The 16523-nt window shown below is 34.5% G+C and overlaps 3 protein-coding genes, 1 non-coding gene and 1 pseudogene across 9 annotated transcripts; 3 read left to right on the top strand and 2 right to left on the bottom strand.

Annotated features, from left to right (window-relative positions):
* Nucleotides 1–1334: 1334 nt before the first annotated feature.
* TRNAM-CAU (transfer RNA methionine (anticodon CAU)) lies at nucleotides 1335–1419 on the top strand. Its single transcript is given in 2 exon segments — nucleotides 1335–1372; nucleotides 1384–1419. It is a non-coding gene; the product is annotated as a tRNA-Met (tRNA).
* An 876-nt stretch (nucleotides 1420–2295) lies between these two features.
* Nucleotides 2296–5389, bottom strand: LOC140830475 (uncharacterized). 2 transcript variants are annotated; one of them, XM_073193812.1, is made up of 3 exons: nucleotides 5026–5389; nucleotides 3464–3618; nucleotides 2296–2642 (listed from the first exon to the last, which is right to left on the bottom strand). In XM_073193812.1, the coding sequence occupies exons 1-3, from the start codon at nucleotides 5240–5242 to the stop codon at nucleotides 2430–2432; spliced, it is 585 nt and encodes a 194-aa protein (XP_073049913.1). In that variant the 5' UTR covers nucleotides 5243–5389; the 3' UTR covers nucleotides 2296–2429. The 2 variants fall into 2 exon arrangements, with proteins under 2 accessions (XP_073049913.1, XP_073049912.1); XM_073193811.1 differs by having other exon boundaries at nucleotides 5017–5386.
* An 865-nt stretch (nucleotides 5390–6254) lies between these two features.
* LOC140830474 (vesicle-associated membrane protein 721) lies at nucleotides 6255–8703 on the top strand. Its single transcript, XM_073193810.1, has 5 exons — nucleotides 6255–6616; nucleotides 7361–7502; nucleotides 7620–7740; nucleotides 7869–7931; nucleotides 8374–8703. The coding sequence occupies exons 1-5, from the start codon at nucleotides 6427–6429 to the stop codon at nucleotides 8518–8520; spliced, it is 663 nt and encodes a 220-aa protein (XP_073049911.1). The 5' UTR covers nucleotides 6255–6426; the 3' UTR covers nucleotides 8521–8703.
* LOC140830473 (pantoate--beta-alanine ligase-like) lies at nucleotides 8474–9906 on the bottom strand (annotated as a pseudogene).
* A 1920-nt stretch (nucleotides 9907–11826) lies between these two features.
* Nucleotides 11827–15985, top strand: LOC140830471 (uncharacterized). Of its 5 annotated transcripts, none has more exons than XM_073193807.1 (3): nucleotides 11829–12887; nucleotides 14378–15574; nucleotides 15686–15985. In XM_073193807.1, the coding sequence occupies exon 2, from the start codon at nucleotides 14400–14402 to the stop codon at nucleotides 15564–15566; it is 1167 nt and encodes a 388-aa protein (XP_073049908.1). In that variant the 5' UTR covers nucleotides 11829–12887; nucleotides 14378–14399; the 3' UTR covers nucleotides 15567–15574; nucleotides 15686–15985. The 5 variants fall into 5 exon arrangements, with proteins under 5 accessions (XP_073049909.1, XP_073049908.1, XP_073049906.1 ...); XM_073193805.1 differs by having other exon boundaries at nucleotides 11830–12042; nucleotides 12640–15574; XM_073193806.1 differs by having other exon boundaries at nucleotides 11830–12887; nucleotides 14391–15574.
* Nucleotides 15986–16523: the final 538 nt, after the last annotated feature.

The following is a 16523-nucleotide window of genomic DNA, read 5'->3' as shown; positions in this document are numbered from 1 at the left end:
TATCAGTTAACAATTTAAATGATTATATACACCACGTCCTCTTACACTTAAATTATGAATTAATTTATAATCGTAAATGTAAATATAATGAGTAATAATGTTAAAGCTAATAAATTAATTGGATAAAAAGGATTGTCATATTCCATTTAATCAATAATACGTAGCCATTTTCTTTCCCTAATTTTCGTTCACAACTTCCCATCAAACTCTATTTGCTCCTAAATATGTACAATATTTCAAGACATTTTAATGGATAATCTAATCATGGCAACACTGGTCCACTTTGGTTTTGTTGTCTCAAAATCCTTTCAATTATATATATTAGTTACTCTCCATACGCAGTGCATGTATTTACAATTTTTTTTATAATTATCGAGAGACTAAAATGTATAAATTAAAATTTAAATAAAAGTGTTTGTTGAAATAATAAAAAAACAAAAACAAAAGTGTAGTATTGGTATCACATAAGTGTAAAGTTGGAAGAAAAAATTGGTGTTCATTTTCATAGAGCCGGATACATCAGTTATATTTGACGATACATCAAACTCTTTGACGAGAAAATGACTAAAAGTCATAAAATTTCAATTTATTGTAATAAGACCAATTTTTTTAGATCCGTTTACAAGACGACTGATCGTATTAATTGTGTATTTTTTAAAATTATCGATCTCATGAAAATCTTATATATTGATATGTTACTCAGTCATCGACCCATAACATTATTATGTATGAAATGTGAATAAAACCTAATGTATATATTAATTGATTAATTAATGTGAAAACAGTAACTTTTGTATGCAAAAGATTGTCCTGCAAAGCTGGTAGGGCACAATTTATCTTCTGAAAAAGCACTATGCGTAATTTAGAGACCTTTTACAAAGTATTTACTTAGTTATTGCATGTCACTTTCTTATGTTTCCCACCATTGACCGTCCATTACTAGCTACCTAGTCCAAATTAATAATTAATTTGAATTACACAAAATCAAGAGCAAAAATATGATTTTTTTTAAAAAAAAATCAAAATGTTTGGTTTCAATTTGTGTGTTTTGGTGAAACGATTTTGGAAATAAATTTTCGTATTTCGAATCAATATATATCGATTTATGTATACGGTAAATCGGTCATTCAGCATAACAATTTGATATTTCAATTAATAGGGAAAGAGGAGGTATTATATTACTAGACAAGGAACTCAAGAAATCACAATCTCAACTCATTAATTATTTGCTTCGATAAATAAATAAATAAATAAATAAATAAATAAATATATGTATGTGTGTGTGTGTGTTTTATTTACGGTTAATTAAATTAATTGACATACTCTCACAACAGGGGGTGGTGGCGCAGTTGGCTAGCGCGTAGGTCTCATAGCTTCTGAGTAATCCTGAGGTCGAGAGTTCGAGCCTCTCTCACCCCATTTTTTTTACCTCTCCGCGCGCTAGACAGATCCGACCCATTTAGGTTACATTGTCGCCCCGACCACTAATACATTGACGCACACAACATAATATTTTTTTATAATTCTTATATTTAAACGAGGATCAAATATAATTATAAGAAACAAATATAATTATAAGAAATAGTAAGTGATTATACTGTAATGTTGATATATGAATTTAAAAAATAAATAGAACAAATAAAGAAAAAAAAAGCTCAAGTAAGAATTGAATCCACAATTTAATGTCTAAAAAACGATAACTCTATCAACTGAATTATATGTGATTTACATCAAAATTTTAACACTTTATCAATATTTATTAATTTTAAAACAGACCATAACACCAAATATTAGTTATTTTAAGTTTATCAAACTTAATCATATAATATAGTTAAGATTAGATCCTATTTGTTTACTTTGTTAATTTTGTGCAAATAAAAAAACAAATTGTGCGTGCTGATATGTATAATCAGATTGATATATTGTACTGATAAATTCAAGAATAATCAATAAAGATATTTCATTTATTTATTTTATTTAATAATAATCAAAATAATTGATGCATCTAATGTAAAATATAATTTATAGCTTATTTATCAAATAAATATATACTTAGGGGGGAAGTCAACAAATTCGACAAAATAAAAACAATTGGAAAATCATAATTTTGTGCCCTATATTTGTTTTTATATGATTTTGATATTTCATATTGCCAAATTTGAGTTTTACTCTTGTATGATTCAATTTTTTTACGCTTTCAGTTATTTTTTCATGTGAATGTTGACGTGGTACTGCACATGTTGACACCACATTAACGGCAGACTAAAACTGAAATTTGAAAATATACATAATCAATATCCTAAATAGGTATATATATAGAACTTAAATTGCAATGTAAGTGTTGTGTTGGTTCCCCCACATAAAAAATTTAATATTGAAGGATGAAACAGAGTACCAAATTATACTGATACGAGAGATATCCCTTACACTTACTCGTCCTTGAGCAAATCTAACAAAGAATCGTCGTTAGATGGTTCCAAAGTAGGATCAATCTTGGAAGTATACGAGGACGTCGTTCTTGCTACACTACCATTGACTCCTGATACATCAGCTGCAGAAGACTTGGATATAATCCCTTGTGTTTCCGCAGCTTCACGTGCTGCTTGCACTTTCGCTCGTTTAGCTTTCTCCAGCACTTCCTCCTGTGGATAAATGCTCCGAAAATTACTCAAAATATGATCCTTAACGTGGACAGGGGCTGATCAAGCTCGTGGCAAAACAAACTCAGGCCGATGGCCAAAAATAACGTGTGTAAAATTATATCCATTCTGACAAATTTTATACTCCTGTTTGGCTATCTCCCAGGAGCTCGATTTTTTTGGGAAAGTGGTTTCAACATGGCCTAAATAAAAGCCATGAGCTCACATTTTCAAACTCTAGAGGACAATTCTCATATATTTTATTAAGTTAATCTTGGGTGACCTTTGTTGTATAATATTCGACCAACCTGCACACGTGTGTCGTGTACATCTTGGCTATAAATTCTAGGCATACATTCATTGGCTATTCAGTTTAAAATGCACGCAAGTGTGTTAAAGTACAAAACCAATGCCTGTCATCTCCCATGAGCTCAAACTTTTAAGAAAGCCGATTTCAACACTGACCTAAAAGTCGAATTCTACATTAAGACACGGTACTTCAGAATCAAGATAGAATAAATACTGCTCATTGTTCTTGAATAAGGCCATTCCACACCAAGGATGCTGGCCAGATATTCAGACTTAGCAAGGACAAAACACAAGAAAGATCTCACGAAAAATGTAAGAACTTCCATTCAGTCAAAACAAATCCAATTTTCAAAATATACATTTATTTATTTTTTATTCTTGTTGAACTAAGTATATATTTATTTCTATTAGCAGGTGCAAACGGTTTGGTGACCTAGTTCCACCTGGAAGGCCAGAAGAGCGTGATTCTCCTTGATCCGATTATTTAGGACCATGCAACAAATCAAAATATGTACCTGGAATTCCTGAATTTGCTTCTGCTGCTCAGCTTGTAATCTGCCGACAGTGCTGAGAAATTCTCCAACTGATGTCTCTATGCGCTCGTTGAGTGTCTCGGCCAGAGCTTTCCCCAAGAAAAATGCATCCAAGATTGTTCTGCTCTCGTTCTCACCTGCAAATGATCATTTGAAATTCATTTGAAAAAGTGTTGTTGATGCTTCTATTTCAATAAAATAATGTCTTGTTATCCATCAACGAGGATAAAGAAAAAACAACGGAGATAATCAGACTGACTCTAGCTATACTTCTATAAAATACAAATCCGAACAGATTTGCAAATGGAAAGTCGAAGGAATTTCGAAGATGCTAGATAGTAGACATAATCTCTTGCTTGAGCAGCTCTGCGACTCTACATTTAATGCTTATGCGCAAAATCTACATCCAAGTAGACCTGAAAGTTAATATACTCACATATTGAGATCATAAACTAATTACAGTTGCATCAAATAAGTGAGTATTCCATACATGTTTAGTGTTAGAATATGCAATATGTGGACACTACAAAATAAAAATGAAGAAATCCAGTTTACATTATGAGTCTATGACAATAAATTAATTATAAATAGAAACGAAATCTGATTGCCGGGAGAACAATCTCAGCAGCAATTTCAATGTGTTGTCTCAAAGGAATATACAACCAGCAAGTGACAGCAGAGACTTGTACAGTGACTAAGAAACTCAGTGGTGCAGGGTCTTAGCCATAGAGACAGCGAATATACCTCAGTCAGTATGGACATAACATAATTTTGGCAAGAACTAACTGCACTCCAGGCAGTGTTGACCGATTCTTCCAATAGTTAGAAACAAAACCCATTTCGACAATGAACTAAACCCGTTTAAACACAGAGGATAAACCTGGTTAAGTAGAAACAGATTGTGGACATAAAATTCCTTAAAACCAGCAGGGGCGAAACTAAATTCATAAACGGTAAACACAAACCAAACCTACAAAGATACAATTTACTTAAAAACACACTTGTCCCCTAAGATGGATACTTGAGAATCAAATAAACATCTGTTTCCCCAAATATCAATGGCTAAACCGGTAGTAACTAGGCACAAATTTCTAAATTTCTGAATTAAAATAGTACCTGAACTCGAAAAATTTTAACTGGAAGCAAAAGATTGATTGAACAAAATGGATAGACTTCGAGCCTCAATTTTCATTAGCATGTCCTAAGTTTCAAACTTCAGTACTTTGCATAGTGAAGCTATAAATTTTACAGAAAGAATGGAACCAGACAAAAGCTGAGGAGGCAGTAAAATTAATTTATCCAATGGTTTCAGATTCAAATACAACGCAACAAGCTTTCATTAGTTTAGCACGATTCCAGTCCCAAATCCACGCTCCCTAAGAGACTTTTAGAACAATACCCGACACATAAATCCACATTCAACCAATAAAGATCGAACTTTTACAAGATTATCTACACCAATAAAGAAATTCGAATTCAATCAGCAAAAACAGAACAAAAAGAAGCTGAAATGTGCAGACAGATAGAAATGGTACCCGAATCACCTGTACACCTACACCCAACTGACCCAAGATTAATTCCTCGGAACTTCTGCGACCCAATTGAGACGAGCTTGAGATTGGATGAAAACGATGAATGTTCACGCCACAAAGCAGCGGGTTTTGCCCGGCAACAACGTTGGCGGGTCACCGATGGGGCAAGAGGTTTCCAATATATCGAATAGGCTTGTTGGGATGCTGCTACCACTCCCCCGAAGCTCATTTTCTTCTTTGAATCAAGAGCTTGGTTTCACTTTCAGATTGCAGTCGTATTTTAGGACAAGTACAGCTGCATTTAGATGCGGCTTTAATGGTTTGTCCGAAAAATTTGGTGTTTTCGTATTGGAAGGAAAAGGAAACTGGCTGCCATTCCTTTATTTATTTATTCATCGTCACGTAGAAAAAAATATCAAAATTATAAAAATAATAAACCGAAATTTATCAATATAAAATGTTAAAATCTTAAATGCCAATGTAAAGAACCAAACTTTCATTTGTATCATATCTATATTATTATATTAAGTGTGAGGGTCTTAAAATAACTATTTTTGAAGACATCAAAATATTTAATTCTATAATTACCCTTCTTACTATACATAAAACATTTCAAGTCACCTCATATTTTAAATAGAAAAAAATCAAAATAAAACTTTCTTTTTAAATCGAACAATTTTTCTAAATCGAAAATAATTTCGTGTTAATTATTTAGTATTATTTGATCAAATTAAAAATAATAATAGCAGATACAATGCATGTGCATCTTTTACTAGTTTATATTATGTAAAAGGGTGAGTCTCATGTGAGACCGTCTCACGGGTCCTAATCTGTGAGACATGTCAACTCTATCGATATTCACAATAAAAAGTAATATTCTTAATATAAAAATTAATAATTTTCATGAATAACCCAAATCTTGGAGCAATGACCAGGGATCGAGTCTCGCAAGCGGCAGTGTGGGAGTTAAATTCCCTCCAATGAGGGGAGCTCCTTGTGCGCGGCGTAACATAAGGTCTAGCTGCTGCTGGTTGACTGAGTCACCATAATTTACCTCCTCTCACATTTTTGTCGAGCCGAGGATGAGGGGCACCTAAGGTGAGCGATTTCACTTTTTGGAGCAAGAAAAATTTGCTATTAAAGATAATTTTTAGGCATTTTTTAAAAAAATACAAAATACAAAATACTAAAATAACAATTTTCTTTAAATAACAATAATAATTACCGGTTGTTGGCTTTGGTGGAAGCAAAGCTTCAGTCTACAACAGCTCACCCAAAAAGCCTTTTTCTAATAAGCGTGTCATTCCGCTCCTTCCCTTCTCTGCAATTCCTCTCTCCAAACTCCTATAATATATACGTATTAAGTACTTGCAGATTGGTTGATTCTTGGTGTGGGGAGAAACGAGTACAGAAATGGGGCAGCAATCCTTGATCTACAGCTTTGTGGCTCGTGGGACGGTGATTCTGGCGGAGTACACGGAGTTTACCGGCAATTTCACCGGAATCGCTGCTCAGTGCCTTCAGAAACTACCCGCTACCAACAATAAGTTCACCTATAACTGCGATGGTCACACCTTCAATTACCTGGTGGAGGATGGATTTAGTATGCGCCTTTTTTTTATCCGTCTATACCCTTATTTGATTTGTCTGATACGATTGATTTTTTTTATTGGGTCGATTTTTTAATTGCGTGTGTAGCTTGGTTTTGGATCTCGCGAGATACGTGGTATTGGTTTCGAGTCATGGTTTTACTTTTGCATTAGGAGCCGGATCTTATTTGAATGGTTTTACTTTTGCGGTAGTTGCTTAGATCTTGTCTACTTTAGATGTTTTTCTTAATTAACTTCTGTACATATCTCATATTCTGTGTTTCTTTCATTTGATGAGGTTTTTCTGTTTTGACGAGGATGAGCAAATCGGAGTCTTTGTATTTACATCTCCTTAATCTTTGGTGTTCAAAGCATCAAATCGAATTTTTAGTTTGTGACTCGGTTTCTTTTCGACTCAGAATAATATTTTGTTACAAAGTTGATGTTGATGGGATCAGGACTGGTGCTCCCGTTGAACCCATTGTATTACCGGGGTTGTTATTTGTTGTTTGGCTGGTTTTAGTAGTTGATGTTTCAACATGGTTTACCATCTTCGAATTGATTTTTGGGGTACCATGGAATTCCTAATTGATGGGTTTTGGCACCGAATCAGTGGAAATTAACCTTTTGTTTGATATTCTTTTAATGTAATTTTCAGTTACTTCACTCTTAGGTTGAATGTGTGATCATGCAAATTATATGCTTATTTCGCTTAATTTTGTTTTGGTAGACTAATGGTTGGCGTCCTTTAATGACAGCTTATTGTGTTGTGGCTGTTGAATCTGCTGGAAGACAAATTCCAATTGCATTCCTGGAAAGAATTAAAGAGGATTTTAACAAGAAGTATAGTGGTGGAAAGGCTGCTACAGCTGTAGCTAACAGCCTAAATAGAGAGTTTGGGTAATGCTACCTTACTCTTTTCTCTCACTTTTTCTTTTTTATCTATTTTGACTTCTGATGGATATCATTGTCTAATTCATTAAATTGACAAATCGTCTTCTATTGACTAAAACTTAGGCCCAAACTGAAGGAGCAAATGCAGTATTGTGTAGATCATCCCGAGGAGGTCAGCAAGCTTGCTAAGGTGAAAGCTCAGGTTTCAGAAGTCAAAGGAGTGATGATGGAAAACATTGAAAAGGTAAAAGCATTTCTCACTTTTCTATTATATTATTTTCAGGAGCAACATCCTGTTTTATGGTTATATGATGTGGCTGAATTTAGTTTTTCTGATAGTGTTACTTGTATTGCGATTATTTGCCTCTGCAGGTTCTTGACCGTGGAGAGAAAATTGAACTTCTGGTGGATAAAACGGAAAACCTTCGATCTCAGGTCTGTGAATACGTTGTTATATTAATAGCTTACTATGTGGACCTGTTGGAGTCCTATATTTAGTGGAATACCTGTAACCGAACTTTGACCATGATCTGGGTTTGGTTGAATTAGTCTAAGGTTTCAAATTGAATTGGTTAGGTTTTGATTCATGGGAAAGAATCGGCATAACTGTGTTGAACTCGATTTTGTCAAAGTAGTGCTGCTGAAGCTAAAGTACTAGCCACTAGGGGTGGCCTGTGATGGCTTTCCTTTTTATGATTGAAATCTTGGCAGTTACTTCATGAACTTACTAAACTTGATGGTTATGAAACTTTTGGGCCATTGGTTAGATATTCAAATTTTATTCAATTCCTGGGGATCTAATTACGTTGTTCAATCTTCATGTGCATCTTTGTTTCACGACATTGAACTATATACATGCTTTTGTACTTTTCTGTAGGCCCAAGATTTTAGGACTCAAGGAACCAAGATGAGGAGAAAGATGTGGTTTCAGAATATGAAGATAAAGCTGATTGTTCTTGCCATTATTATTGCCTTGATTCTCATCATAGTTTTATCGGTATGTCGTGGATTCAAATGTCATTAATCTGTATTTCAATCAGGTTGGTTATAATGTTACCTTAATCTGTCAGATATTTCTGTGATTCCCATTAATTTTTTTTTGGTTACCCTAATGTGCATCTTGTGAGACAATGCTTATGCCTTGTATAGATTGTACTTTTTGAACCCCATTATTAGAATAGTTGTGCATGAAGGAACTTTTCAGATACCTGTTGTGTTTTTCTTCGTTCAAATAATTACGATGATAACCCTGCAATTTTTTTATGTTTGCTAGGCTTCATACCTAAATTCTCCTATAACAGTACTTTCTCAAAAAATGTCCATGTATTGCCCACGTTCACGAGGAAGGTGGTCTACGCACTTGTAGTCGAACAAAGCAAAGGAACTTTCACACCATTGATTCGAGACCTTGTCTAGTGATGATTTCTTCTCAAAAATCTATTGCACTAGAACTTACAAGTAATCGTAGGGTAAATAAATCAAGAAAGAAACCTTCCCCCTCTGGTCTAAGGAAAGATGCACGTTACACGAACTCATTGGAAGGCCATCTTCATCTCGCATGAACTCCGAACCAACCACTTACATTCCAAAATCAAGATCTCTAACCTGAATTCCAATCAAGTGTAAAACTTTATAAAATGACATACTAAACATAAAAAAAAACATTTGGTTTTTTATGTGACATTCTTAAAGCAATACCAAAGAATGAGACAAGTACCATCCTTTGGATGATCTTCCACTGCTGGTAGTCTTTCTTGCCAATTACAGCAACATCAGGCTCAACAATATTAAACAACTTGGTAACAATTGTAGCAACTCCTCTAAAGAAAATAGGCCTACTTTTTCCACGCAAACCATTCTCCAAATTCTCAACTCTAACCCAAGTCTCATGCCCAATCCCACTATTCTCCACACAAGAAACAATTTTTCCCTTTTCTTGACCATTTGTGTCCTCAAAACCACCATTTTCCCAATAGTCATACAAATTCTTTGGATGGAAAACAACATCCACACCACCAGGAACGGACTTCAATTTCCCGACGTCAGCGATGAAATCAGAAGGATAGGTGGAGATATCCTCATTACCTTCATGGAGGAAGCCCGTTGTTGGGACTAAGCCAATGTATTTTGCCTTGAGATCTCATGGATCTCCACATTTTCTCATCTCATCTAAAAAGATAATCAGTGGCTCTTGATTTGCCATGAATTCAGAATTTCTTTTGAGCCTCCTTCTCTCCAGTGTTTGAGGATCAATATCCACTATTTCAAGAAAACAATGAAGAATTTTTTGAGATTCTACTTTGGAATCAATATTCATGAAATTGCTTAAGACATACATAAAGAGAGGATTTATAAGATAATCATTATTCATGAAATTGCTTAAGACATACATAGTGGAATTGCGTTTATTTAATAGTTTACCAAATGTACACTGAAAAATAACGATTGTAAATTCTCAAGTCATAAAAAAAAACAATCGGTTCTTGTTATTCTTGATGCGTTCGACACTAGCACATTTACGACTTCTTTACGTAAAATATGGAATCTTTAGGTCCCAAGTGAAGTGAATTCATATATTTGATGCTTTACCAGTGAACACTGTCCATACAACTCGATGTGATAAATCTTCTGGAGATATTATTCTTCCTTTGTGGTATTGTAAATTTGCAAAATGGGTATGGAAAACCATCAGCTCTTTGATCGCTTCTGGTGTTTTTTCGAATATTTTCAATTCAATAAAAATGCTATTAATAGGAATAGTGACCATTCTCTTTATTTTTTCTATTTGTTTTTTGAGATCTTCTTTTCGAAAACCATTGTTGCGATATATAATCGTACATTTCGTGATATCATAATTAATAACATATGTATTATCAATAAATAAAAATCATTAAATTTTGACACTCAAGACCGGCTACTATTGGCATTTGGGAAACAAATTAATCAACCAATTTCTCTAGCCCATGGTGAACTCCTGGCAATCCGAGAAGACATTAAACTGCTTTATGAGAAATGTTTTCAAGATGTTCAAGTTACATCAGATTCACTTTTGGCGGTGCAGGCAGTCACCACCAATCAAGAGTATCTTGGCTATATTGGATATTTTACGGCAGAAATAATAAAGAACATGAAAACACCTATGATTTTGAGATTATTTATGAATGTAGATCGACTAATAAAACAGCACATCATATTGCTCGTTTTACTTTGTCTTCCTCTTCATCGTTTGTTTGGATGAATGGTGAATTTTCTTCCTATTTGCTTAACTTTGTAATTGACGGCTATTTACAATTATATCATATTCACTACATCTAATAATACATTATTTATATTTCTTGTAGAAAAACTTTGAGCATAATTTCTAATATCAAGTCATTTCTCCACTATTAATCAAAACCAATATAAATTAAAAAAAAATAGTATATTATATATTGTCAAATCATACTGTATAATAATATTTGATCACAAACCATATCATCAATTTAAAAATATTGAAGATCACCGGATTCCCGAACGTCATATACTCGATTTTATAAGTATTCGTTCTTTCCGAGTCACATCCGGTTAATGAGATCCTATTCATGTGGGCATTGCCTCCATGAGAGGATGGATGACCAAGATCTTGCCAAACATACAATTTCAAAAAAAAAAAAAAAGTGGGTCCTACATATACATGGACAAATCTTGACCATCCATCCTATCATGGGGACAATGCCCGCATAGGTAGGATGAAATAAACCATCACATCCGGGTATTTTTTTCCTCCTAGGTAGTTAAGTAAGACCGTGTTTGTAATAGATTATGATTTAAAAAAAATGATTAAATTTATAAATTATAAAAAAATTAAAATTAAAAGTTATTTACATTTGAAAACAAAAATGGAAAAACGAAATGAAAAGTTTGATTATGTTTAATAAATAATTGATTCTTATCCTAAATTGTTTCGAATTACTTTTGTAGAATCTGAATCAGTGTCCCGTCAATTTTTGGGCAAAAACTTGTGAGACGATCTCACACAAGTCGTATTTTGTGAAACAGATCTCTTATTTAGGTTATCCATGAAAAAATATTAATTTTTATGCTAAGAATATTATTTTTTATTGTGAATATCGTTAGAGTTGACACATCTCACAAATAAAGATTCGTGTGACCGTCTCATAAGAGATCTACTCTAATTTTTGAATTTCGATTAAATTAAACATAAACTAAAGCAAAATCTGAGTTTGAAAACACAAAATCGAATTTTTTTTATGAAAAAATCAATAATCACTCTGTTTTTGTGATTGAAATTATTTGAAATCGCAAATTACCCCCATGAATTTTACCTTCACCGTGCTCTCTTGTCCTTTACATAAAAGCCCCATTATTTTCAGATATGAGAAAACCTCATACGAAACCTTACAGTTTCTTCAACCCGTTTTCAGCGGACACAATCTCTTTTTTTTTTCTACCGAATTTTTTTTTTTATTTTGTGAATTCAATTAACCCCTGCAAAATTCAATCAAACAATCAAAGGACTAAAGACGGACCTTAATTTCTCCTAATTGTAATTCCGTACCTTTAATTTCTTGAAATCTTTGATTGGGGGGATTCTTTTGTTGATTACTTTAATCAGATGCTTTCTGGTTTGATCGGTTGGTGTCTATGTTATGTTTATGTGATATGTCGTTTAATTTGTCTGGTTTTATTGATTGATGGGTGTCTTGTATAAAGGGAGGATCTTTACCATCTTTAAGGTTTGTGGGGTTAAGTGAGGATCAAGAGGGTATAATTGATGGTTGAAAATTGATGTCTGGGTTCTTGAACTTTTGGGGATTTTGGAAAGGCTGTATTTTTTTTTGGGAAATTGATGGCAAAACTTTTAGGACTGTCAAATTTGACCTGTAACTGTATTGATGTGATTTCAACGCAGAATTGCTCATCCAGATCTAAGGGTTGCTTTAATGTTGTTGTGATGTACTCGCCACACTTGCTGGTTTTGTATTTTGAATTATGTAAAGTTTAGTGTTTTCATGTTTGCATCCTGGTTTGTGTTGTGCTTTTTATTTGGGGCATTTATTCTGTATATTCTGCTTGTTTTATGTTTGATGTGATGCTGGATTGTCCGCAAATGACCATTTATTGTCCCACAATACAACTGCAGGTTGCGGGACTCATTGGTGTCCGTGGCCAAGAAATAGCCAATTATTCTTTATTTGAAGCCTTTTCAATCCTCAAGATTTTACACCTGTTCATTTCTGAATTGTATTGATTTATGCTCGTGCCCAGTTGCAATCTGATATGCTATAAAGTCAACTAAAGATACTGATATTTCGTTTGATAAAATCAATCCTGTGTTATGCAATACTGAAGCTGCCAGTAAAAAAGAGAAATTTCAGTGCACTTTTACCGGTAAGTACAAATGTAATGGCTGATATACCGTATTCTGATTGTCTATGATCCAAAATACAATTTTTCGTGTTGATTTACTGTCAGAATATTAAACTATCTTACTTTGTTTTGTCAGTGTTGTCAACTTAACACATTCAATTTCTGCATCTCTTTAAATTGTTTTATACTTCAAATTATGCCTCTTCTACCTTTTTCTGGCCGCCTAAGGGTGGGGAATGGAGTATTCTGATCCTTGCGTCTCTCAGCTGATTGTTTTTTGGGATAGTAGCTGTCCTCTGGTGCATAAGTAGAAGTGGTAAGTTATTCTCCGTCATATATCAAGGTAAATCCACATATAAGTGGAACTCTTTTTGGGTAGAGATTGTGATCGATGATTTGGCTCTATCTATATCTACTGAAAGCTTATGATTATTGGATCATCTTTGTACTTGGACATTTAACTGATATTTGGCTGTCATAGTTCTAGTTGAGAAGTTTTTAATATAGGTTAACATGCGCCTTGAGTTTGTTACGGATATTGGCAGGGGTGTGATGGTGACTTGTGATGTTCTGGAGTTATTCCTTTGGCTGCTTTCCCAATATTATGCTATCGCCTACAAAATGTTTTGAGCATAACTTTTTTTTTCGTTTTGACTTCATAAATTTGCTTGTTGAAAGATTTGGTGCCACCACTTTTTTTTAGCCATTCTTTTATCTCTGATTATTTTCTTTTGCTTATGATAACCTCTTAGTAAGGGTGGAAAAGATTTAAGTTTTCCACCATCGATACTTGTGTAAACTAAGGAGTTTTCCTTTAAAAAATCCTGTGTAGTACGGTCATAGTGCATGTTGGAAGTTTTTCTAATATGGTGTTTAGACTTTCAATGCACATTTCGGTTTCAAATTGGTGAAGCTATGATTGTTTTGATGAATTAGTTAAGATCTTTTCTATCTGTAAGTGCAAGAGCACGTGTAAATAGTTCTGTTATTATCTGCAGACTTCTTGGATTCTATATCAACACAGGTAAGTTGGTTACATCTATCTAAAACTGATATTCGGTAGCTAGTTGGTAGAACTGTCATATCTTCATCACAAGTTGAGATGTTAGTAGATTGCGAGGGGTGTGCCAAGGTTCAAGATGCGGTATGGTTCAGCTATGCTCCTTGGCTTGCACAGCCCTTCAGTGAAGTGCGCTCCTTCAATGTGAAGCAAGCACCTGAAATTCTTGGAGCTCGCATTAACCATAAACCCTTAATTTTGAAAGGCACCCACGTTGTCTCAAGGGTCATGCTTATACTTGGAGAGCACTTGTGCACCTTCTGCTTATACCTCATGTGCACTTGTGGCCTTTAATAACTTTGATAACGAGAATGTTTTGTTTAGTTGTATTTTGTTTTTAATCTTATTGTCTTTGCCATCTCTACTGTCAAGTATAGAATAAAGTTTCTTCGGTTTCTTTTTTTCCATCAGCATGTATGTAGAACAACTATACTACTGAATTTAATCATAGCAACATATCACAGTGCAAATAGATGGCTAGTAGAAAAAGAAGCATATCAAATGATGCAGATGTCTCTGCTCTGAACAAGGAATTGGATGAAGCTTTATGCCCAATATGCATGGACCACCCACACAATGCTGTTTCTCTCATTTGCAGCTCCCACGGCAATGGCTGTCGCTCCTTCATTTGTGATACCAGTTACAGGCATTCAAATTGCTTGGATCGATTTAAAAAACTTGGAGAAGATAATCCTGATAAATTGTCTGCACCGAGTTTGGAACATGAAGGACATGTTGATTCTATTGTTACTTCTAATGAAGACTCGACGACTGCAAGTGACATCAGTGTGAATCACGTGGATGTCTCTCTGACTGCAGGCAACTCTGCAACCCTTGTTGGCATACCTGGTGGATCAAGACAAAATAGCTCCCAAAATGTGAATCCTTATTTCGAAAATGTACATCCAACATCATGGGAAAATCTTAACCTAGATGAAACCTACATGGAGAAGTCAGAGAAGATGACAAACCTAAAATGCCCTTTATGCCGAGGAGATGTTTTGGGCTGGAAAGTTGTGGAAGATGCAAGAAAATACCTTAACCTGAAGACTCGAAGCTGCTCCCATGAATCATGCTCATTCTTTGGCAACTACGGAGAGCTACGTAGGCATGCTAGAAATCTTCATCCAACAGTTCGTCCAGCTGATGTTGACCCATCAAGACAAAGTGCATGGCGTCGGCTTGAACACCAAAGAGAGCATGACGATATTGTCAGTGCCATTCGATCAGCCATTCCCGGTGCGATGGTACTTGGTGATTATGTTTTAGATAACAGTGATAGATTTTCTAGTGAAAGGGATAATGGTGGAGGTGACAGTGAAGGAGGCCGGTTGTTAAGCACATTCTTCTTGTTTCATATGATTGGCTCGATGGAATCAGGAGCCGAGCTTAGAGGTGGCAGGTCAAGAATGTTGTATAGACACCGTCGTTCTGGTGGAACATTTTCAAGACGTCGTTATCTATGGGGTGAAAATTTATTAGGCATTCGAGAAAATGATGATGATCGTGATGAAGACAATAGAGAAGGTATACCAGATTTGAACATAGATACTGTTGATGACACTTCTTCAAACCCAAGAAGGCGTAGGAGATTGACACGTGCTCGGTCCCATGAAGATCAACCAGAAGTTACTGATTGATCGATCTGGTATTTCTCTTTCTTTGTATGTAAAACATAAATTAGAATATATCTTTAATGAAGTACAGGTAGTTTTTGACCAAACCATATCGTTTTTCTTTAATCTCCGACAATCTGCAGGTTGATGGTGAGATCGTCTTGGGTATGATCTGTGAAACCGAGTTTGAGATTCCCCTAAGCATAAAGCAAGAACATTAGGGATGGACAAACTAGATGAGGGAATATTTGCTTGGATTTGTTGCAGTGTTGGCTTCTTTCACTGAAGGGAGCAGAATAATTAGAAGGCTTGTTTATGACTTGTGTTTTTAGCTCTATATGTATTTGTACCTTTTCTTTTCCTTCTTGCTTACTTTCTTTTTTTAAAATAAATAAATTTCTATTGTTGAATATTATTTATTTTTCATGGTCTTTGAACTTTACACATTCATTGTATGTTGACTTTGGTTGGTGATGTTGTGTTCATCTTATTTTATGAATTTAAATGTTTATAATATTTTTAATATTTAATTATCGAATAATTAACTTTAATTAGCTTTATTATCTCACGAGGTATACCGTTATTTTTTTCTTGACTACTAATAATTAAACGAATAAATTCCAGTTCAAATTAAGTCAAACCAGAACCGAAAACGTCGAGAGTCGGAAGATTAGGCACCAAAACCGTATTCAAGTGGTTCCCATTGCAATTGGAATGTTTGGTTCCACAACCTCAACCATCGGTTTTAGAACACAGTAAATCTAATCAAATTGGAGAAACACAAGGTGGCTAACAAGTAGATATCCACGTATTTTGTACCCAAAAAAAAGTGTATTTTTTTGAGATGGGATATTGGGGTTGATTCCATTTTACATGTAGGGGCACTACCCCATGATAGAATCAATGGCCCAAATTTAACCACATATACATGTGGTCCACTAAGCCGAACTGTGTTCATGTTCCCCTTAGCCTGAAGTTCAG

Source organism: Primulina eburnea, chromosome 4, assembly GCF_022965805.1.
Source record: "Primulina eburnea isolate SZY01 chromosome 4, ASM2296580v1, whole genome shotgun sequence".
In the NCBI taxonomy this organism is placed as follows: Eukaryota; Viridiplantae; Streptophyta; class Magnoliopsida; order Lamiales; family Gesneriaceae; genus Primulina; species Primulina eburnea.
Note: the sequence above shows the minus strand (reverse complement) of the source record. Positions and strands in the feature narration are given on the sequence as shown.